Here is a 24096-nt window from a genome sequence, read left to right on the forward strand (position 1 = left end):
CTATCGATGCAAAGTTACGGAATGCTCCCCGATAGCCCTATCGATGCCGAGGACCTGTTGGCACGTACACATCTTTAGTTTGGCTGCGGCCGATTGCAGCCCTGGTTTTCTAGGTTTCTATTTTGGTCGAGCGCTGTGTTTTATTTATGTTTGCCATGGGAAAAGAGAGTTGCTAAAAGTGCCTAAATACGTGCACCTGGTTCACAAACGGGCGCTCCAACCAGTTGACCCCAGCCCCACGGAATCGGCATATGAGTAAACAAGTATTTGAAAAAAATAGTGAGAGCAGTTCAAATCGCGTCGGCCTAGAAAAGAAACCAAAAAATCGGGCAATAAATAGTGAAAAGTGTGCTCCTTTTGCTATATAACCAATTGTGTATATATAATAACAAGGGTGGATAAGTCGCGCAATCAACGAAACTTGGAAAACTAAACTATTAGTCACTATTCTATTATTGCTCAACGAACGACAGGGAACAACAACAAACGGATCAACAAATGTTTGATAAAACGCAACGCAGCTGAAGGTGAGCGAAAAACTAAAGTGGTTAAGAAAACCCTTCAGACAGCTTGGCTGCAATATATCTAGCCGTGGAAATGAATCAGGTTTTCCAATAACTGCTCGTCTGGCCAAAGGTTCAGTGGCATCTGAAAATTCACCCCACTATGCGTCATCCAAGTAGAGGCATCATAGACATCCCCACAACGGCAGACACAATCAAGCCTTCCTATAAGAACCGCCATGGGTTTTTACATACATATATGGCATATATAATAATAGAGCGGGTTTTCTTCCTTATTTCCCCTTGAGATTTTAATATACCCATACTGCTAAATTCTTCATCGATGAAGATATCTCTTACAAGAAGCATTTAGTTGACTGAATTATTGGTTTTTTTTTTTTTTTTTTTTTTTTTTTGTATTTCAACACTTTCTTTTAAGCAACATATTTATATAGAAAATCTAATACATTTTTAGACACATGACAAAATCCTATTTACGTTAAAAACAGTTTCAATCGTTTAGTCCCAACAAAGGACATTTAAAGCTTAAAGCTCAAGAATACATTTTATGTAATGACTCCTGTACTTTCGGCACAACTGTTGTTCAACTTGCTGCTGCTCGTGCAATAGTAATTTGTTGCCGGTTTCTGGAGTTCAGAGGTCCGCCTGCATAATCCATTGGGTCAATAGCAGGGCTCCTCGTGGGGCATCCGTTCCAGCTCCTCCCGAAAAGCGTTTGTTTGCTAGCACTCGCTGCGAAAGTAAAATGCACTGCCGGACGACGACGGAGGCACGTTCTGCCTGCCGCTGCCTGCCGCATGCCACCTGCCTCCCGGCCCCAAACTCCCCCATTGGATTCCCAGAACCAACAAGCATCATTACCCGAACAATTTTGAACCGCTGCCAAGAGAATTTCCTATGAAAGGTGGTGGCAAGCTGAATGCAAATTCATGCTTTTCTTTACTCTCACATGATCTTGGTTTCGGCCACCAGGTCAAAAGCAGTTTGCAAAATAAATAGCTACCCTAGAAAATATTATTTAAATCAAATTGAATTATTTCATGGTTTAAAAAGTTATATTTGTTTGTATATATTTATGTGGGGAATGTGAAAAAGTCTAGGGTAAGATCTCGTCGAACCACTTGGCTCTTTGCGCCCTATGGTTGTTATTCTTACGCTTTAATGAAAGCATGTTGGCAATATCTGTATGTGGGCCTGTGATTTCCCAAAACAAACATTGGCCGTCAAATCATGCGCCTGATTTTCACTCGTGTCTGCTGGGAAACCGCGTTTCTTCATATTTCCGCTGCTGACCTCGTTCTTGGTGTGTTGGTGTCGAGAACAGCGGATCCCCACAAGCTATTGGAACTCCCACTCGCTCACCTCTTCGGTGTGCCCACAGCCACCGATGACTTCCTCCGCCACGAAGTATCTATAAATACGGCGAGCGACGCAATCAAACTATATTACGTCCATATATCTGAGGAAATGCATCTCAAGTGGCGGCTGTGCAGCCTGTAAATCTCGGTATTGACACATTGAAGAGGCCTTATTGAGTGCAGTTCGGCTGAGCTAGTAGGGATAGCGATTCGGATCCGGTCCCGACCAGGCAGAACTGCATAAATTTGGTTTGTCTTTGGCTGACTTTGTTTGTCTTTGCCGCTGACTTTGCCAAGCAAAACAATCCACTCGCCTTTCTTTTACATCTCTCGTCTTTGTTGTTTACGTTCCCCAGTGTCCCACGAAAATAAACATTCGGTGATTTGATTTGGGGTGCTCCCCTCCGATGGATGCGACGTTTTACTCGCCAAATTGCGCATTTCCGGAAGCGGCAGGGATATTCATTTGAATTTCGCCTTCGGCGACGGATCGTTAATAACCGAAAGAGTTGTCTCTTATACTCAGAGAGCGTGGGCCCGGTGTATCTGTATCTGAAACTTGTATCTGTATCTGTATCTGGATATGGGGCCGCATAGCCGATCCGCGCGGCGCCATGTGCAAGTTTAATGAATTAATTAAAATTTGGTTCCGAGAGCTTCAATGGGGTATGTATGCATCTTTGTATGTGCCCACATATCTGCGTGTGTGCCGCTCGGTATCTGCATTTATGCATCTGCTCATCTGACCTCCGATGCATCGTTTGGAGCACCACCACCTACGGAAATTTGATTGTGCCCGGCCATGGACTTAAAGTGATTTCAGGGTTAAACGAAGCGAAGGAAAGTGACATACATTCGGCTTGGGTTTGGCGCTGCACTTATAAAGCATATTTTTTGCCGACATTCTGATCTCGGCAGATTTGAATACGAATATTCTGTGGAAAAAATATTTAGTTCTTGGTCACTCTAGCTCAAAAATTCTCCGTCGGTCTATAAGCTTCAACATCTTTATTCAGTAGAGTTTACAGTTCCAGCCTCCTTGTTTGTCTCAGAATGAAAGTCTTTGGGTTAAATTTGATTTATATTCTATCTTAAATTCTAAAAATATGACGAATTTAACATTTCCTGAGGCCATAATCCCATTAAAACCACAATGTGTGTCGCACGATTCTAAATTTTAGATTATACAAGTCTACACATTCCATAAACGTTTCCTATGATTCACGGGCATATATTGTATGATCAACAGGAAACTGAGCGGAACAGGTGAATTTTTCTGAAATAATTCTAAAATGCTTGAATATGAAGAAGTTTTCGATTGATGACTGAATCCACAAACATGGAAGATCTCACATCCAATAGGCAACCCACATATATTTTGGCACAAATATTTTTATGTGGTTTTTTTGAATAGACAATACAAAAGCACAGCGAGTGTCGCTTATTTCTCAATGAAATACAATTAAGATCCTCATTTTGGAAACGCAGATGAAAAGGTTGTCCCCGGATTCATATTTTTTGTCACATCTCTGTTGATTTTTCATGAAAATATGCGATGTGTCCGGTCGAAAACGCTCGCGTACATGTGAAAATATATTCGAATCTCCTGCGATCCGACGAGACTCTCAGAAAATGACTGCGAGAGTGGCACTTTCGGTTGCCGTGGAAAATTCGTCTGCCATATGTCGCCAGCTTTTCGGTATTTTCCGCTTTTCTCGGCAGTTTCGCTGAAGCAATGAACGCGTGCGGTGCATCGTCTGAGAGCAGAAAAACGGCGAAAAACGTCAAATTGTCGTACCACAATTTATTGTCGAAAAAGTATATATCACCCATCTATACAAAAGAGTAGCGGGTATATGTATTCGAGTGCCTAGATGGCGAAAAAGTGACATTTTAAGAAATTTTCATGCGTTTGTGCAACCAAAACGTGACCTTGCCTTAGGGAAATATTCTCATCAGCCTATAAATCTTGACAATCTCATGAGAGCGGTAATAATTCGTGAAAAACTACACGTTCCAGTTTGGCATATAGAACTTGCGATCCGCCAATATGTACACTTTCGTCTGTTTTTTATTTTTAGTATTCTAGAAAACTATTTGGGCAAAATAAACCAAGTTGTTCATATTTTTGCGTTTACTCATTGCGGCAATAGCAAACAAATGTGATGCATCTATTTTTAGAAAATATATCACTTTTTAACATTTTCAGTCCAGAATTGAATTTTTGCATAAACATAGGAATTCCTATATTAATAAAAGCACACGTCGCGCTGCCAATTTTAAATAGTACCAACGAATAGACTAGGCTAAAGACTTTTATAAACGACTTTAAAAATAATGACATCCACTAACTAGCCCCCTAGTGCCACTCATACAAGAGACCATTTCAATTAAGCTTTGGAATATTGGGGGTTTTTGTGAGTAACAATGTCGTAATATAATTTTCGAGGCATTCGAAAATATTGCGATTTTACTTCTTTCTATAGATATCTGATGTATAGAGTGCACTTGCCTTTAGAATCCAATGTGCCAATCCCATTTCCGTCAACGAAAGTGTTTAACGATTGAATGAAATGTTGATCTCTTAAAGAGTTGTTCGAACAAACCAAATAAAAAAGGTCGTAAATATTTTTAGACGCGACGTGGCCGTTGTTTATGATTTATATGTTGGCCTGTCCTGTCCGGCTATTCAAATTGTTTTTATGGCCCGAAAAGTTTTTCTTTCACAATACGCGCGAGTGATTTTTACCCAATTTTTTAATGGATCCTCGCAGCTTGTGTGACCTTGGCCATCGTGTAGCGCACGAGTTTTCCAGACACTTGCAGTAAACTAGGAAAGAAAAGCCGGAGGGGAGTCGCCGGAAAAGTGTCAAGAAACTTGCGCACGCGTTTCTCGACAGATGTTTTCAAAATGTTTTCTTCTTTGGGGCCATAATTATTGCTCGGCTAATTCCAAGAGGCTGAGGAATGCCGAGCGATCGACGATGATGTAGCTCATCGCTGCAATAATGCGTAGGTGCTGTATATAACGAGCGATATGCTCACATATGCTTTTTCATTGAGCAAATTGCCTGGCTGATGTTTCAAGTTCAATACCCATCGCCTCGTTTCAGTTGAATCAATCTAGTGCGCACTCGGATCAGCCCTGAACAATCCGATAATGGATCAGCCACTGGTGGTGCAGGCGGAGTACTCCTTCATGGGCAGCAATAACGACGAGCTGTGCTTCCAGAAGGGCGATGTCATCACGGTTACCCAGCGCGAGGATGGTGGCTGGTGGGAGGGAACGCTGAACGATAAGACTGGCTGGTTTCCCAGCAACTATGTGAATGAGTGCAAGGTGCAGCTGCCTCTAACGGAGACCATAAGGCCGCCGGAGGAGATCCAGGAGTATCGGTCTGTGGTGCTCAAGGATCTGCTTGACTCGGAGCGCGCCCATGTGGCCGAGCTGCAGGGTCTGCTCGAGAATTTCTTGGAGCCCATGCAACAGACGCAAATGTAAGTTCTCTATTCTCTGACATAATTTGAATATAATCTAAAAGGGCTTCTTCTACAGACTCAGTCAGGATGAGTACGCCCAGCTGATGTGTAACTTTGTAGAGATTGTGCGTACGCACGAGGATTTGCTTATCCAGATCGAGGAGTGCAACGATCGAGTGGGAAAACTATTTCTCACCAGCGCCCCCTTGATGAAGAAGGTGCACCAGGCGTACTGCGCTGCCCATCCAAAGGCCATTGTCATACTGGATAAGTACAAGTATGTGCTCCTCGCTTTATATACATATATTGTGGTGTTCAATTGTTAATAAATATAAATTTTTTTCTATTCCAAAAGGGACGAGCTGGAAAAGTATATGGAACGACAGGGCGCAGCCACTCCTGGATTACTTGTGCTCACGACGGGTCTATCAAAGCCCTTCCGGCGACTGGACAAATACTCGGCCATGCTGCAGGAGCTGGAGCGGCATATGGAGAGCAGTCATCCGGATCGCGGCGACACCCAGCGGAGTGTTGCCGTGTACAAAGACATAGCTGCCACCTGCTCGGCCACCCGTCGCCAAAAGGAGCTGGAGCTGCAAGTGCTCACGGGGCCAGTGCGTGGATGGCAGGGCCAAGAGCTGAGCACCCTCGGGGACATCATCCACATGGGCAGCGTTGCAGTTGGAGCTGATCATCGCGACCGATACTTTGTGCTCTTCCCTCAAACATTGCTATTCCTTAGCGTTAGTCAGCGGATGAGTGCATTCATCTATGAGGTGGGAAACACAAGCACAACATGGCGAATTTGTTTGTAATCTGTTTTCACACGCAGGGCAAGCTACCCTTAACTGGGATCATAGTGAATCGCCTGGAGGACACGGATGCCCTGAAGAACGCCTTTGAGATAAGCAGTCCCTTGATCGATCGCATTGTAGCAGTTTGTCAGGGTCCGAATGAGGCCAACAAGTGGGTGGAGCTGCTCAATGCCAATAATCCCAGCTTGCCGATGGGCATCAAACGGCAATTGAGTAACTTGAGCAACTCTTCGCTAGGACACCTAAATGCCGCTCATGTAAGTAGTATATTTCTCCTATATATTCACCTTTATTATCGTTTCGTTTTGGCGACACTTTAAACCGTGAGCAGCTGAGTCAACATTTGGATTCACGGGGCTACTGCACGCGATTCTCGCTGTGTGCCTATTACTCCAGCCCCCCGTGCCATGTGCGACCTCTCCGTGTGACTCTTCCCCCAAGCAATTACCCAGCAACAGCTCCGTACGCCAATCTTAGTGCTCACTTTGCCAGGCTTGTTAAAGGCGGCGGACTGAGGAGTGCTATCGTAAAGATGCTTCTGTATCCGCAGGCTCGCCAGAGCATCGATCTCAAAAGGATTGCGTTGCGCAAAAGGCGTTGTCACAAGGCATCTGCAAAGTTAAAAGATCTCAATACCAATCAGGATTCGGGGCAGTCCGAGTTGGAACGACAGGATGCAATTGAACTACCAACGGACTCGGAGAGCTATGACGATGACTTTGAAGATGATTTTTTGCATTCCTGCGACTCGGATCCGTTTGAATATGTGCAGTTTTACCAAAACAAGCGGAACGATTCCATGTGCAACTCCACAGGCACATTCGTGGACCATGGCACGGGTGCCAGGAGGCACTGTTCCTCTATCAACCTCATTAAATTGGATTCCGCGGACACGGACGAAGTTCTAGCGCTCAACGAGTTAAAAAAGGAGTCTCTTGTTATAGGATCCAGAGCACTAAGAGCTTTGGCTCGGAAGTCCACGACTCGAAATTCCAGTGTGCACACATCCACGGCAACTTTGGAGCTAGGTGTGGGTGGCAGCATCACAAACTGTGTTGAGGAAGAGCCAATTCTTAAGGTCAAGCCATCGTTCTCCCTGCAACAACAAAGTTCCGATGCGAGTTCCATTTTTGCAGCTAGATTGGGCGGTGCATTCACCGCCTGCGAGAATCTGGCCAGTATGCCTGATGATCTCAGCAGGGAGTCGAGTATCCAAGAGCCACCCACTCCTCTGCCAGCTTCACCGACAGAACGGCACAGCATGCCGACCATATTTGTGGGCAATCGGTTCAACCACAGCAAAAATACAGAGGTATATGTACCGACGTGGCGAGATCGCCAGGAAATGCAGAATCAGAGTGTGGATGCGAAGCAGGATGAAGAGTTGCACTCCAGTTCCATTGATCTACCCGCCGCCTGTCTATCTGCTCCGGATAAACTGCAAGCAGAACTACTCTACAATTACGACGAGATCCTAGAAAAACCTCTACAGCTGCATCGGGAGCTAACGCCCTTTCCGGGCCATAATCTTAACTCGGATAAGCGAGTTTCCCACAAAAGCGACAGTCCGTCGACAGGAAATGCAAAGACAGATCCAAATCTTGCCACAAGAAGTAGTTCCACCACCGAACTCTGCATCGATACCACTTCAAAAAAGCGCACAACCCCGTCAGAGAGAAGCCGGGATTCCATTAGGCGCTGCATTAGCTATCAGTTCCTGCAGATGTCCAATCGACCGCCCCCTCCACCACCGCCACGCAGGGATCCGGATCTACACTTAGACACCAAATGCCGCTGCTGCGAAAACTCCCAGTGTCCCAGTCCGCGATCGAGTGACAGCGGAATGGCTGGCAGTTGCACTATTACATCACCGGATCCGCCCAATCCGGAATCATACTTTCCCATGGAGGCCGCAGGCCACGATATGCTGGATAATGTGGAGCCAGAGAGGTTTGATGTGTGCGGAATGTTCAGAGAGAAGTTCCTCACTCCGGAGGCTACTCAGGATGTTGTTGATCTATCAGAGGAGCAGCCTCAACTATCAGATGAACCCACTACCCCTACCAATCGCAAAGAGGAACCTACTTGCATCACCTCTGCTCAAGTGCAAGTGAACACAAGGAGTATTTTTCTGCCCTCCAGCTCGAGCATGGATGAGACTAACAGGAATGTCCCAGCCAACAATATCCTATTTAGCTCGAGTTCCGCGGATCAGTTGGAACCGCAGGCCACCTTTCGCTCGGGGATGTATGCGCACTGGTGGAAGAAAGAGCGCCTTCCGCCGGAGGTGGTGCGTGGCATAGCCCACGCCTACAATAAGAGCTTGCCCTCCAAGGACTCAAAAGATTCGGGATCGGTGTGCTCCAGCTGCTTCTGTTCCCTGGGAGCTAGCGGTTACAGCGAGGGCGCACTCTACTGCTCGGTGTGCCAAAACTGTGCGGACTACTACAACGGCAGTGTCACCAGCACAACCAACACGACGACCACCACATCATCCGCCAGTTGCCCACTGTGCAGTGAGGACGAGGGCATGATTGCCCCCACACACGACTCGTCCTCGCTCGACTGTCCCATATGTAATGGCCGCATTGCTTCCGGCGCCGAAGAAGGCAAGCAATCCGAAATGGATCGACGGCCAGGTAATCTAAGGATTCCTGTCGAATGGTATCCGGTTTACCTGGCTGGCGGCGTTTGTTCCGTGCACGTGTTACGTTTGATTGTTTTGTAAATTCGTTTTGCTCTCATGTTCACCAAATTCAAAAATCCCTTATGCTCTACCAGCAACCATTTGGCCAAATGCAGCACGTCCAAAAAAGTCATCACACATTGCTTCCTCATCAGCACATCCTTTGACTAACCCAGTGCGAGTTCATTATTTGCCCAAATTTCCAATGGAATTGGTAATAAAACAATAAGTAATGGCTTTTAAATAAATTTCTTTAAAGACCAGTCTGAAATAAACATTTAAAATTTCATCAAGTCAACAAATTTATTAAATGTGTAAATAAGTGAAACTAAAGCATATGATGTTTGACTTCAATTAATATTTGAATATGATGATTTCTGAATTTTCGGACTTGCAAATGGCATTCAATGAACATTGGTTCTGTTTTTCCTCCCTCCGCTCTGGGCGGTAATTTCATCCGTCGTAAAGCTAAACGAATTACAAAACATTAATCTAACGCTCTACAACACAAAAATTCGAAATGAGAATGAAAATTACAACCAAAAACCAATCAAACGCATTCGATTCGATTTGCTTGCTGCGCTTAACTCGCTGCAGGATTTGCCTGAAGGATTCACCTGCTGTTGTACGTTTTCTTGTTGCTATTGCACCGCTGATCCTGTTGACGGCGGGCCACATAGAGATTCTTTGATTAAAACTAACTTACAGTATTTTATGCGTTAAGATTAAATTAGAGAAACACAAACACTGTTAACCAGAACCCTTCATCTCTTGCATTGTAGATGTCGCCGCCATCAAGCCACATACTCCTACCGCCCGGCGGCCGTCCGCCAGCCACTCCCAGCAGCATCCCGGCCGGCAGCAGCAGCGGAGGGAGCCACAGCCACCAGGGGTCTCCGGCCACCAACTCGATGTCGCATCACAAACGGAGCCAGTCGTTCAACCACCATCTCAGCTACAATCAGTACACGCCCACTCAGCCTCCACCACATCATCTGCATCCACCACAACCACCAAGTCTGCCAAGTCATCTGGGGGCATCCGGCCCCAGATCAAGTTCAGCCCAGACACCAAACAGCAAGACAGCAGCTCCACTCCAGGCGTCATCCATGGACGCCAGTCCAGCAATTCAGGCAGCGGCAGCAGCAGCGGCGGCAGCGGTGGGAATGGGGGTGCCAAGCGCAAGGAAAGGAAGCACAAAGGGTGAGAAATTGAGACCTTACTCCGGGATTTGTATGTTTTCTACTTACTACTCACTCCCTGCCTGGTTTTCTAAATTTCCCATCACATATTAATATTTAAACTAAGCATCAAATGTGTTTTGCATCTGCAGCTAACTGGACCATCAGCTGCCTGCGACCCACGCCGCCGTTGCGACCCAGTTTATTGAATGCCACCAGCGGATCGGGAAGTGGCAGCGGTGGCAGCGGTGGCGGCGGCAGCAGCTCCAGCAATGCCCTGGCCAGCTACTGCAGCGGAAGGAAGAACCAGCCCACCTATGAGGAGGACGCCCTGGTGCTCCGGGTTTTCGAGGCCTACTGTGCCGCCTATCAGAACAATGCCAGGAACACCATCCACTCGGGTAAGTGGCGAAGCCCATCCCAGATGTGCTTCATATAGCTGTAAGGATTTCTATGTGCTCCCGAACCAAGTTTGATTATAATTTGCTGAAGAACAAAAGCTACAACCTGTTAGCCAAGTTGCTTATTTACACCCACACTCACACACATTATACACAGCTGTATAATCCTCACACAAAACACAGACTCACTTAAGAGTTCAGCCGCTAAACAAACCACTTATCATTTTGTTGGTTTGGTTGCTCTATAATTTCATGGTTTTATTCACTTTTCACAAGGCGTTGCACTATACCAAGAAGAATTTTCCAAATTTAATCAAAAATATTGTAATAGGCTTAGTTGAACCATTAACTTTAAGCTTACGAATTGTTAACCAGTTACCAAATTATGTTTAAGAGAAAAGATTGATTTTTTGGTTGAACCATTGGCCACTGATTTCGTTTTAAGATCAACAAACTCAACTCTGCAATTGGTGCTAAGCAGCGAACAAAGGAATCCAAAGTTTTTGCTTTAAAAGATGTCAATTATTCTGTATCTCTATAGCTATTATTTGTATTGACAACCATTGAATTCGAATTACTTTGTTTCTTACTTAAATAAACATTATTTTTGTTATCCCATTACCCGTGTAAACCTTAGTTTAATTTATTCTTGCCGCCTTTCGTCCGAACTCCCATTCCCAGGCTCACATTATCCTCATTTCGACTAATTTGTTACCATTAACATCAAGCTGCACATTCTGTATATATGTTGGATTTTTGGTTTAGGTTTTTGCTAACCATTTTGCACACTCATCCCACAGTCCTGATTCAACTGCAACTGGTACTGTTGTGGTCCCCTGCTAATGGTACTGGTACTATTTCGGGTATCCTGTAGGCGATTTCTATCCTCGGTGTCGTACTCATCATTGTAGAAAAACACTATCATTATTCTCATATCCCTGCTTCATTCACCTTCTCCACCTTCATTTGGTTGTTGTGGTTGTCTCCCTTTTGGCGTTGTGATCCCCTTGCTTTTTTGTTTGGGTCTTTGGTTCTCATTGGTTTCACCCGTTGTCGTTGTCGTTGTTGGTATTTCGTTTTCCGTTTCTTCAAATCTCTTCATTTTTCTCTCTCTCTTTATTCCACTCCGACCTGATCCAAACCGATCTATATATAGCCTTGCAACCCTGGACCCCGTGTCTGCCCATCCGCGGTGGCAAGCTGAAAACGAGCAAAACCTTCTCGACCTCCAATCCACAGCTGCCTTTCATAGCCAATGTCGGCAACTCAGCCTACCTCAATCAGCACCAGCAGCAGCATCTGCAGCAGCAGCACCTGCAGCAGCAACACTTGCAGCAGCAACATCTTGCCCAGCAGCAACCAGGTCGTCAGCACTCCGCCGGCAGTTTGAACTCCTCATTTATTTGGCGCGAGGCGAGCCCGAACAACTTCAACCTATACTCCAGTTCGGTGTCCTCCTCGCTGAATGCGACACCTGCCCAACGCTACTCCTTATCCGGAACTGCGGGAGGATCGACGTCCATCAAGGACTACCAGAGAGCGCTCTCCGAGGAGAGGGCAACCAGAAAGTCTCTGAATCGCCTTAAAAGTGGCTTTGGTTCGGGCTACGACAATGTGTGTACATCACCTCTGCTGCCGAGGAAAAACAAACCGGCACCAAAGTTGGTGGCCCAGCAGTCGTATCAGAGATCCCCGGGAAACGCCACAGCCACCACTATAGTGAAGCCGAATCCGCCAGGACACCCAGGACTTTACGATCGCCGCTTGAACCGCTCCTTTGAGACCTCCACTTCGCACCGCTATGCCGGGTATGGAGCGGGCTACTTGATGAATTGCGGCGGAGCCTTGCGGACCAGTACGCTCCAGAGGAGCACTCCGCAACTGGCCGGTGGTGAAAGATCCGATGACAGCGATGTGGAGCGGGAACTGCTGCGGGGTAATGGAGCTGGGCCCACGGCCAGTTTGGAACTTAATCCCGATGGCAGCAAACGGCAGTCGGGCAGCTGGTGTTGCGGTAATTTTGTGATGAAGCAGTGGCGCAAGATCAACCATGTTTGAGTCTGGGCTTGGGGCACCACCCACCATGCCTTCATCAATCATCCGCATCACATCGCATCCGCATATCGCATCCCGCCGCTCCAGCTCCAGATACAGATACAGATGCTTTGCTTTGAATGCGCTCTGTGTGCGAATCTATATTGATTTTTAGTTGATTTACTGGCTGCGCAAAAGCTTCCAATGCCACAAGCCTTAGATTCTAGACCAGCGAACTATATGAAGTTGTAAGCGAATGGCCGATTGACTTCTGCTCGCTTTGATTGTCTTAGCCTTAAGCTGCGCCTTGATGTGTCTGCGGTGAAATTCGGCCAACTGCCTGAGGTTATATTCAATGCATATCAGGCGGCCAAGCGAATTTCACGGCACCTAGACTGTAACTAGAGTTTGTGCTTAGCTTATATTGACACCTACACCTAACTTAGCTTATTATTAATATGTAATCTGTGAAAAGACTTGGCGAAAAAGCGACTAGTTTAGAAGATGATGATGCTTGCCACTGAGTGCAACTCCTAGTTCCGTTTTGAATTTTTATGGAATTTAGTTCGGCTTAATAAGGGCAGTCCTTAAATTTCCGTCCACGCGCTAACGAATTCTATTTTTACGTGGCCAATCGAGTGCGGATCACAATTTTGCCATAGGAATTGCCTAATAGCCATAGTCCAAACTATCTACTAGATATACTCGTACTTCCTAATGCATCTGTGTTCTTGGAGGACGTTGACCTAGTGAGTTTTTTATTAAATGTCCGTTACCTGCCTAGCAAGCAATTAAATCAAAGAGTGTGCAATGTGTAATCAAAGAGTGCGCTTTAAGTGTTAGTCATAGCTAGAATCAGCAACTAAATCAAAGTAACCAACTGTTGTGCATTATTGATCGATGGATAAACGAACTTATTTTGTAAGTGTTTTGTGTAACAACCAAATTAACTACTATATGCTCTTAAATACTATTAACCAGTTTATACGTTTGTACTGTAATTGAGTTGATATTTGTCGACGCGAAAGAGGGATGGATAACTAAAGGAATCCAAACGAACCATGAATAAAATTCTTTACAAGACGAATCTTCCTTTGTTTGTCTATGTGGTTGTGTGCTTTGTTATTAATAGTTATAGCGATAACTTAGATATACCCTTAAACTTTTAGAGTATCCCATAGATTGATGTCCTGTAGTCGGAAGCCCTTTGTTTTGGCACCCTAGCCATATGACATTTAAGATATACACTTCTTATATTATCCAAGCAATAGCTTATAGTTTATAGTTTTTATCACTTACGCCTAAACATTTTTCTACACCTACACGATCATATTTTGTACATTACCATTAATCCACCCTTCTTCCCATCCGATCTCTCGCACACAACACTAACATATTTTGTTCTCTGTTCGATTTTCTTTTATCCACCGAAACACACACCGGCATGCAGGCCTTGAAAACGAGGACATGACCCCCACCCTGCGCCAACTGTGGACCGCCATCCGCCAGATGCAGCAGGACATGTCCCAGATCAAACTGCAGATCAATGAGGAGCGGGCCCTGCGAGCCGATCTCCAACAGCTGCTCATGCAGCACTTGGAGACGAGCAGTGTGAGCAGCGGGGCCAACACCCCCAAGTGTTGACTATGCAAGTGACCCGGAGGGTTCTGGAGGGGATTCCTCGGTACCGATACATCGAAACAATACCCGCCGCTGCTTTTAGCTTTAATTCATTCTTAGACACTTTTACTTTGCATCTTCGGGGGGCAGTGGGTCAATTACCAAAAAATTATCTACATATGGACTTTGTAATCGTATATGGATTGTATTTACCGAGTACTATTTATGTGTATGTATACTTGTGAACGGACAATATGCCAATTGTATGTAGTATTAACAAGCATCTGCTTCTATCTTATTATCATGCGATCTATCAAAGAGGTTTCGGTATGTCTGAGAAATTTGCATGTTAGTCAAAAATACTTTGCAGATCGCATGCATAATTTGAACTTCGGGCAAATTTAACAACATCGAACATCTGCTTATAGCCCATCAGAACATAAATAATTCGTTATAATGCCTAGATTTAATCTTCATTGTAAGAGCCTAGCACAACATGCATATTTTACTGGCATAGATTCTACACATATTAGACTTATTGTATTTTACCTATTTTACGACGTTGCCACCATGCAACTTTTGAGAGCTGCTTGTGTAAGTTATACGAATAGATAGACCCAGTTTTGATCTTAACTTTGACGATGATTTCAAATGGACAATGCAAAATTATTAAAAATGTGCCAATACTTTAGTAAGATGCAGCAACGTACGAAGAATCGCTCAAAAAGTTGTATTTACCGATTATACCTAGAACATTTATTGGATTAATATACACGCACAGAAAATGTAAATGAATTCGAGGCTTTCATTGAGTTAGTACATACATTCGCAAGTGGCAGCATCTAGAGATTGCAATCGAAACCCACATAAGCAGAACAGAACAGAACCACTCCGGATCCCAAGAATGCCTAACGATTTAACGAGTCTAAAACAATGTATAACCGCTATCGCTTGTCTGACAATTTTTGCTGAATAATTCGGAGTGCCAGGCGGCTTTTCTGCTCTGCTTCGTGCGACTTGGCAAGAGGAAACCCGTGTCCGACTGCAGGGGAGCATAATGAGATTGCAATCAGTCAGCGTCAGCGGGAACATGGAGTGGCAATGGCGCTGGTAGTGACGGTGGTAGTGGCGGTGGCAGCGGCAGATGGCGACAAATGAGCAACAAACCACGTCAAGAGCGAGCGACATTGTTGGCAAAACAATTTCAGTGTGTCAGTAAGGATTTGAGAACAATGCAGGCTGCCTGCTTGGTTGGTTCCCTGGCTGACTCGTTGGCTGGCTGACTTGGCCGGAATGTGTCACTTCCACTGCCTGGGCTCGGAGGGCCGTGGAACCCGGGTGCGCGGTAACTTTGGACTTGCGGATACGAAGGCTGGCGGAAGTTTTCGCATGCAATCTGAGAGGTTGGTCCTCCCTCTGCTTGTTGGCCGAAATTTATTGCAGCTGCTTAGTTAAACGGTTAGATATTGTGGCACCTAGGGCCTGTGGCTACACTCCGGCTTTAATGGCAATCATTAGTGCCTTGCTCTCTGGCTGGCTGCTCTTCATATTTTCCAGCTATTAAATTATTAATAATTAGCAATTACCGCCTGGTTAGCAATTTATTAAGACCTACACGGAGAGAAAGAGGATGCTGGCTGCTTTGGAGGGGGATGTTGCAATAAATTAAAACTAGGTGTATCGCTAATATATTCCATCGAGAATGTATTCTTTTTTGTTATTCAGAAGAAGTATGCCTAAGTTTACTTAGCTCACATAAGATACTTCAATTACTATTGCGAAAAGGTTTGAGTATATTTTGAATTTTATGATAAGCAACTGATGAAGATCCTCATGGAAATTACCTAACCAAAAAGCACATCATTAGAATGAGTTAGGTTTTTAGTTAAGTCTCAATCCTCTGGGCTAGGAATTTAATTTTAAAATCTTTTTTTTAAGTGCTCTGTGCTGACGCCTGACACCAATTCATCCTGCAGTGTGTCCGTCCTCAGTTGAATTACAAAATCATAGGCTTGATGGAACCGACAGGTGGGGCAAATAACACTGGCGCTGCACTGGAATTAACTCTTCTACCTAAACCTCCTAAAGTCTAAAAAAAAATCCATCTTAACTCTGGCGCGGAGTTAACCCATTTTCAACGCAAAACCATGGATGTCAGCCATGCAGATTCATCTGGCGATAACTCGACCTGAAACTGAAATTATAATGTAAACCACGATATCTGCATTGCATATGCAGCAATTGTGTTTTATGGCTTGTCTCATTTGCTTAACCATGGTTGTTGGTGGTGGAATACGTATTATTACATATTAATAGATCCACTGATTCATAATATTAAGTGTGGAGAAATTCACAGTTTCCAGTACCCATTTGCCTTTAGCTTTTACTTTTGTTTCGACTTTAGGGGAATATGCTGTGGGTTTCCTGGGGCCTGTCCACGAAGGAGATTAGCTATTATAAATGGCTCTTAATTATGGTTTGCAGCACCTCCGATTTAAGCATACTTCCCCAACTGGACCAACTCATTTACTTTGAGGCGGAGACAGTAACTGACAGCGAAATCATTTATCATGCTTAATTACCCGATTGAAGCAATTCTGTAATCAGGTATACCACTAATTATTTCCCATTGTAATTGGATCTTTCCTTTCCTAACCCTGCGATCTTAGAACTCAAGTTAGACGGAAGCATGAAATATTGCTCTTAATTAATGTTTAGTAATACATTATCTTTTACAAGTCTAGAACATGGAGTGTAGTTCACTCTAAGCTGACTTTGCTTTGCAGGGCTAATTTATCTGCAGTAAATAAACAAGATAAAACTACGCGCTATAGTCGACTATCATATACTTAGCTAGCTAAGTAGCTGTACGACAGAGATTGAATTTGAATATCGAAATGATTCTGTACATCGGTACTGTGCTCATATTTCGAATGCAATATGCCAAGATGATATTAGCCAACAGCAGCCTAGAAACACTTTTCCGTGGCTGAGCATCAAGCCATGTGACCCAGATTGGCCACCACATCCATCGTCAGCAGCTCATCATCTACCGTAGTCGTGAGTAGCGGCACAAACTCAGTAGGCGACAGAAGAACGACCCGACAGAACGTCATCGATATTGGTACTCTCGTTTGCATCGGCGTACGTATACGCAGCGTTGGCTGGCTTCGATTCTCGATGGCTCAATTCGATCGGTGTCAATGCAATGCGATGCTTCTAACCCAATTCACGGACCACGTTTTCAAATTTCTCGACGGCTGCGGAATTACATGCATACACAGAAAAATATGTAGAGCTTAATGATTCTATATGCGAGCACTACAAAATTGTTCATTCAAGTTTGCACTCTATTGTGTCTAGTATTAATTACATTTTAATCAACTTTTTATCAACTTTTAATTGTGAGAGATAAAATATTTTGGAGTATTTTTCCGCGTATTCCGTTTAACATAGCAAAGCTACTAGAAAAGGTTTTCCTGTGTTTCCGCCTTCTGTGCTCTGGCATTTGTCAGCGATCATTTGGCGTCGCTTTTTGGCCCAAAGTCGAACCACAAGAGTGGCGCGGTCGCTGAGCACTAATGGTTGGTGGTGGCTCATCTCCGGCTCCATCTCCATCTCCGTCTCCATCGCTTGTGACCCTAATTACATTCAAAGCGAGCGTGCCAGCTTCGGGACACTTCGAGTATATTTATTATTGACTGCTGTTATTAATGCCCGACGAAAACGCGTTTGACACCCGCTTTCAGCACTTTCCGCACACGAAAATTGAACAAATGTACACTGTGCAGCAGAGAAAAGTGTAGAGCACGTAGGAAAATGGCTGAAACTGAAAATATCTAGTGGTTTCTTTGTAATCGAATTCCGTTTCAGTGAAGTTGGCAGGATTGATCTTCAAAACCGTTCGGTTTGAATGGATCGTGGGTCAGCACTGTGCTGGCCATAAGTCAGCCCCATGCGTCCACATGAAGGCCATTCGATCCGCTAGGTGAGTGATGAGTGATCGCTATGCGATTCGCAGCGCCTTTAATAAGTGCACTTACATATGTCTGCGCTCGCACGTCGAAGATTAAAAGCAAACAATGGGTACGTCGGAGGTGGCCATATCGCACTACACTACTACACTACACTATACTACAATATATATAATAACGGAATCCGCGGACCGGTGCGAAATCGAAAAGTGCAACGGAAAATTGCACTGCCAACTCCGCTAAGCAAGCCCCTCCCCCCCCCCCTTCTGCACACCATACATAGTTTTCCAAGCATCCATCGACAGCACTTTCATTTTCACGCTCATCCAACTCGCGACTCGCTCACAATGGGGCTTATTAATCATATAATTATGTCGGGTTGTGTTGTGTAGGGGCCCGAGTAGTGTGAGGTGTAGAATTAAGTTAGTAAATCGTTGGCATTGTCTGCTGTCTCTTGACGTCTCTGTTCCATTCCCCCCGCCCCTTTATTGTTAGTTTTTATGGATCTTAGGGCTTTCTGGGGTCATGGCTGTCGAAAAAAATCAGACGCAGCGGGATATGGCCTAAAGATTTGATAGTGAAATGGGCCGACTTTATGGAGCATTGGTAGTGGGGGAGGTGGTATTGCCCTTCGGGAATGCAAAGTGAAAATTCCGGGAAGAGCTCAGCTTGGGAAAAGTTCGAATTAGTTTGCTCAAGTAGCGGTTATAAATGGTGTGGTTCTGAAGTTCGTGTTGGTGCTAAAATGGACGAAAACACCAAATGACCTTTGCTGAGGCGGGTCAGAATTGGAATACATTATTTGATCACTTAAAAAGCTTTAAAACTGTGGGGGAAGTATCATTAGCATGATTTAAGTGCCTTCAAAAGGCATTTATAAAAGGTATGTGCTCTTCCATTTTTTATGCATGAAAGTTTGAGCATCCATAGCATTTTAATAAATTCATAAACTCTGAGAACTCTGCTTACGTAGACATTTGCTTGTCAATTTAAATTCTCTAAAGTATCGCACTAATTTAGTTATTAAAATATAGTTGAAGAGACAATTAAAAACTTCGGGCACTTAAGCCTGGAAAGAGAAATTCTTAAGTGAGGTTTTTATTAGAAATTCACTGAAGTCGTGGATGTTGAATTCCCTTGCCCGTCACTTTTAGTGAATCGAAATCAGACCTCTTGGATTTGATCTACTCAAACTCAGGCAATGTTAATTGTGCAGCTTTCGGCGATTATCTTCGGATGGCTCTCACAGAGACCCATTAGGCTATACGTATAGCCTGGTTTATGGTTTATAGAAATCCGACGAGGAAAGCAACAAAGCGGCCCAAATGAGTTTCATCGGGCCGCAGATTTAATGGCCCAAACCCATTTAAGGTGGCTTACTACACTTTCGCCCTGCGCCCAATTCCGTTTATTTTCTTAGCTGCTTTTTCGCAATTATTTCGAGAAAGAGTTGGAAATTGCAAGCAAATAAAAATTAGCAAAACCTGGCAAAGTAAATAAACCAGGGAGAGAAGTGTGCGGTTGAAGCCCAAGTGGCGGAGCAATTGTGTGGGAATCAGCAGATTCAATGGGAAAATGACTTAATGCGGAGTGGAGTGTGGTGCCGGGTTCAGGGAATACACATAGCCACGAAATGGCACAGAGATCTCCCACAATCTGCACAACTCTCTGGTCCGGAGGCCCTGGATCCAAGGAACCTACTTTATGGAGTGCCGGCAATAATATGCCAAAACTAACGGGTGTCGCGTAAAATCGCAATCAACGCAAGTCCCCCGGAAGATAACTTCTTGTTCATTACCCCCTTTTGGATAGTCACTTTCCGCCTCCACAGCACTGGGAGAAATAGTAGGATACATATTCCATAAATATATAATATATATTCTATGAATCATATATACAATACGAGCATATAATAAGAATAAATGCACGCAATCTATACGCAAATAGTTTTATAACTAACTATTACACTCAAATTCTGAATTTCTCGCAGTGCACCACGTCTGGTCCACTCCATTTGGTGTGTATATTTTTTTTGACTTTTACCAACGGTAAATTGAAATACGCAGTTGATTAGCAGGGGGCGGGACCGGGGGGCGTGGCTAGTTGGTTTCTTCTGGCCGTGACCGCCACCGTTGTCACTCAGAATGGGCCAAAACGCACGCTGGAATTGGCCAGGCCAGCTAATTTCAAAGGTAAGCGCGTCAAGAACAGTTATGAGCTCCGAGCCGAAATGGAATGGCCATTCTGAGGAACGGGAAATGGGTATGGGGATTGGGATTGTGCCTGGGTTTGGGTTTGGGAATTGGTTGGCCATGGCCATGGTCGTGGCTGAGAATGGGCCAAGATGGGTTTTGGTGAACTCGGATGGAGCGATGGACCGATGGACCGACCGCCTTGGGATGCCGCCAGCCACTCGCAAAACGAGACGAACCGAAGGAAGAGACCTAAAAATGTGCTTAGAAATGCGCGATGGCCAAGAGCGACGCGTTCTGCAGAAAAAAACATGACTTGAAACTGGTATTTAAACTAATGGCCTGAAGTGCATAATCGTAGCGGTGCGATTTTCACCTTTCAACATACTACTAAGAATTAAATTATAAAATTTGTGATACGTTCATCTATTAGTTTCATTTAATTTTCAGATATTATGCTAGGCAGACATTCATCAACTGAGGTAACAACAAAGACATATAAAATTTGTAACTACTAATAATTTTAAGTACTTATCTAGTCTGTTATTTCCCGGTTTTATAGGGTATTTATGGGCATGACAAAGAAGAGACAAAGTTACGCGTGCAACGCATTGCGACACCGAGAATGTTATTCTGGTTGGGATTGAGTTGGAAATGGGCCGGTTACGGTTACAAAGTTGCTGCTAAAGTGGTTGCCGCAAGTTGCACGTTGCAGGTTGCTGTTGCAGATGTACTTGTACTTGCACTTGCAGTTGCTGCGGCAACCGATGCGCTTCAACTGCGTCCATGCATCAAGTTGACTGTGAATTCTGCACGCCGCGGCGTCAGATACAAATACTAAACCTGATAGAGACATAACTTGCATGCAGCGATGCAGGAAATCAGCGGAAGGCAACAACAGCAGGTGCATATATCTTGGTGCACTGAAAGGTCATAGGAATTATTCCACCTACAACTTTTAAATCTTTATTTTCAGGGAGACGTGTTTCCATTCCTTATTTCTATTTCGTATTTTTATTGATTTTCCGTAATGTATTGGATGTTTTTTGGAAAGTGTCACACTGATTCTCGCAGTGCAAGGCCATAACCAGACTTGCGTCTTAACTGTGTGGTCATAGCCCAGGCATTTGGATCTGGGCATGGCACTTCCACTTGTTATTCTACTGCGGTTCTCCTGCGCGCGGTGCGTGAGGGGAATCTCGTCGGGAAATGGAAAAGAAAATTAACCAAACATCAGGTTTTTATTTACGCTAAATTATGTTCGAAGCATCTGTAGTTACACTTTATATAGTCACCGCCTAATGGTTATGGCCATGACGATTCACTGCGACATTGTCGTGCTCTGTCGTTCTCGAATTAAAAGGGCATTTCGCCGGTGATGTAATTAAGGTATCAAAGAGTTAAAGACCCGTTTTGGTAGAGTAATTTTTGCACATATCCATAACCATTCGGAGTTTATTCGCTTGAACTCGTTTGAACTTGTGGGAGAGGCATGATATTCCAGGATTGAAACTATGCATTTCTCGAACTTCAGCTTATTTTCCTGATTAATTTATATCTGGCCGTATAGATATATGTATCTTGGACCATTACTATTATCTAACTCGAAATCGAGCAATCATTTTCAGTAGGTAACGATATTATATGTACAGTATAATTCGCTTAGCTGCATCGATAGTTAGCTGCATCGGCAAGATATCTGCATTATTTTTCCATTTTTTTGTGTGAATAGAAAATAGAAAATAGAAAAAAAAAAATTAAGTTAGCTGCATTTTTAAGTTACCTGCATCGAGGCATTGTGCAAAGTACTCGAGGCAGCTAAGCGAATTATACTGTAGTATCATTGCTTCTTAACCTTATTTAGCTTTGTTCTTAGCCTTCTGCAAGTGATTTGAACCACTTTTTTCAACATTAATAAAAGACCAATTGAAATAGCCCCGATCAAGGCATATATATCCAAGTTATTTGCGGCTATGAAGTCCATGTGCACCAAGGGACTCTGGAGATGCGCTGCTCCATGGTGGCGAATGACGTACTCCGTCCAGAAGATCAACGATTCCCGGGCACTTGCTGGGCGGTCTCGATAGAGGGAGGAGAACTTGACCACTCGTTGGCTGTATTTTGGGTTTGACAAGATCTCCAGTACGGCAGCTCTAAAGGGTTCCTCCTCCAAAGTGAGCAGGCTGAGTGTGAGACCGAAGCCACTTTTCACCATGGCATGAGCATTGCCGGGCTGGTCTCCAAAAACCGGCAAAGAGAGCATGGGCTTTCCGTGGTACTGAGCCTCCGAAATACCTCCTTTTCCGGCGTGATTTATAAATAGTTTGACGCTCGGATGGGCCAGTATGTCGTCCTGTGGCAGCCAACGGGAGTAGAGAATATTGTCGGACTTCCCGGGCGTCTTATCGAGATCGTCCCACTTCCAGATGACCCGCTGCTTCAGATTCGAGAGAACGCTAAAAATCTTTTTCACTGTATCCGCCTTGATGTGGCTTCCCTGAACATTGGAACCCAGACTGAGGAGAATGGCTCCATGGGTAGCGTTGCCAAGGAACTTCTCTAGGTTCTTAGGCAGGGGATCTGGCTTATCCTTGATCTGAATGCCTCCAATCTCAATGGCAGCTGGCACACTAGGCCGAATGGGTCCCTCGCTGGCTGCATGGGAACAGAAGAAAACTAATGATGTATTCCTTAGGATGTCCGTGTACTCGGGCATTGTGGGGTCATCACCAAAAATCTCACTAAATGGGAAATCATTTAGACTATAAGGGATTCAAGTATAAATCTACTTACTTGTAGTATTGACGATTTCGTTGGTCGATTTGGCGTAGAAATATTCCGTACAGAAGACTGCTTATATAGCTATCCAAACGCTGTCCAAAGGTCATGCCCTTCTCCTTCTCCACTTTATCATGGGGATTGCCAATCAGAGAGTTCAGCATCTGGCTGGGTGGACTGGGGGCCAGGACAACGACCGGAGCATTCACCTTTCTAGCGAATCCAAGTTGATAGTCGTTCATGAAATAGCCCGATATCACCAAATCGAAGTGGTTGTCTTTGTTTAAATACAGCTCCTTTACTCTTTGGTCCTTCAGGACATCTGCCATCTTCCTCAACATGGAGTCCATTTGACCTGACATGTTAAGAATGGAAATGAACCGATTGGAGCTTGTATTCTTTTGTTTGGCGCCAATTGTTTCGCTCCTTTGCTTTATTTCCTCCTTGGTCATTGGCACTGTAACCAGGTTTATATTCTTGTGGGTAATTGTTGGCTCCAAAACCGTAACAACCGTCACATTGTGTCCCTGCTCTGCCAAAATCTTGGCCACTGACATCGAAATTATCAAATGCGAGGGACTCAGACTGGGAAAGAGTCCTAGGATATTTGCACCTTGAGCTCCGTAGATCAACAAAGTAAGTGCAAGGACAATCACAAAATAACTTTTCGTACGCCCAACCATTTTGATCATCGATTTATAACTGACTGCCAGTGAAAATCAACAGCAGGTCTGTATATGGGATTAGAAAATTGAAATGACACACCACTACGTACTTTGTAGTGCTAGGTTGCGATAACCCAAGTGCTAATAAAATATCATCCATGGGAGTTCCTGAAACCTTTCATTACACACGTATTGATAGCACTTGCACTATCGTCTTGAATATATTTTTAATCTTTGGTGCTTTAAGAAGAACACCTAGAATTCCTATACTAATCTTATCAACAAATTGCTTGACCGAGAATTTTTGTTATGCTCCTAAAATGTACGTCATTTATCAAAAGATTGTCAATGAATTGCAATACGTGTTTTTAGTATAACTTAGCTTGTC

At 44.3% G+C, this 24096-nt stretch overlaps 2 protein-coding genes across 9 annotated transcripts, besides 1 other annotated feature; one reads left to right on the forward strand and one right to left on the reverse strand.

Annotated features, from left to right (window-relative positions):
* The first annotated feature begins 66 nt into the window (after nucleotides 1-66).
* RtGEF (Rho-type guanine nucleotide exchange factor) lies at nucleotides 67-14887 on the forward strand. 8 transcript variants are annotated; one of them, NM_001103715.4, is made up of 9 exons: nucleotides 67-527; nucleotides 4996-5380; nucleotides 5439-5639; nucleotides 5718-6138; nucleotides 6195-6434; nucleotides 9646-10066; nucleotides 10197-10445; nucleotides 11602-12459; nucleotides 13930-14887. In NM_001103715.4, exons 2-9 carry the CDS (start codon nucleotides 5043-5045, stop codon nucleotides 14121-14123), a joined length of 2922 nt encoding a protein of 973 aa, NP_001097185.2. In that variant the 5' UTR covers nucleotides 67-527; nucleotides 4996-5042; the 3' UTR covers nucleotides 14124-14887. The 8 variants fall into 8 exon arrangements, with proteins under 8 accessions (NP_001097185.2, NP_477174.1, NP_001163021.1 ...); NM_001103714.3 differs by lacking the exons at nucleotides 67-527; nucleotides 11602-12459 and adding exons at nucleotides 3600-3700; nucleotides 6509-8816; NM_057826.5 differs by lacking the exon at nucleotides 11602-12459.
* Nucleotides 14888-21914: 7027 nt separating this feature from the next.
* Nucleotides 21915-22100: a mobile genetic element.
* On the reverse strand, nucleotides 22042-23737 carry Ugt37A1 (UDP-glycosyltransferase family 37 member A1). The gene is made up of 2 exons (NM_078883.3): nucleotides 23059-23737; nucleotides 22042-23006 (listed from the first exon to the last, which is right to left on the reverse strand). The coding sequence occupies exons 1-2, from the start codon at nucleotides 23724-23726 to the stop codon at nucleotides 22106-22108; spliced, it is 1569 nt and encodes a 522-aa protein (NP_523607.2). The 5' UTR covers nucleotides 23727-23737; the 3' UTR covers nucleotides 22042-22105.
* Nucleotides 23738-24096: the final 359 nt, after the last annotated feature.

Source organism: Drosophila melanogaster, chromosome 2L (genome assembly GCF_000001215.4).
Source record: "Drosophila melanogaster chromosome 2L".
NCBI classification, from domain to species: domain Eukaryota; kingdom Metazoa; phylum Arthropoda; class Insecta; order Diptera; family Drosophilidae; genus Drosophila; species Drosophila melanogaster.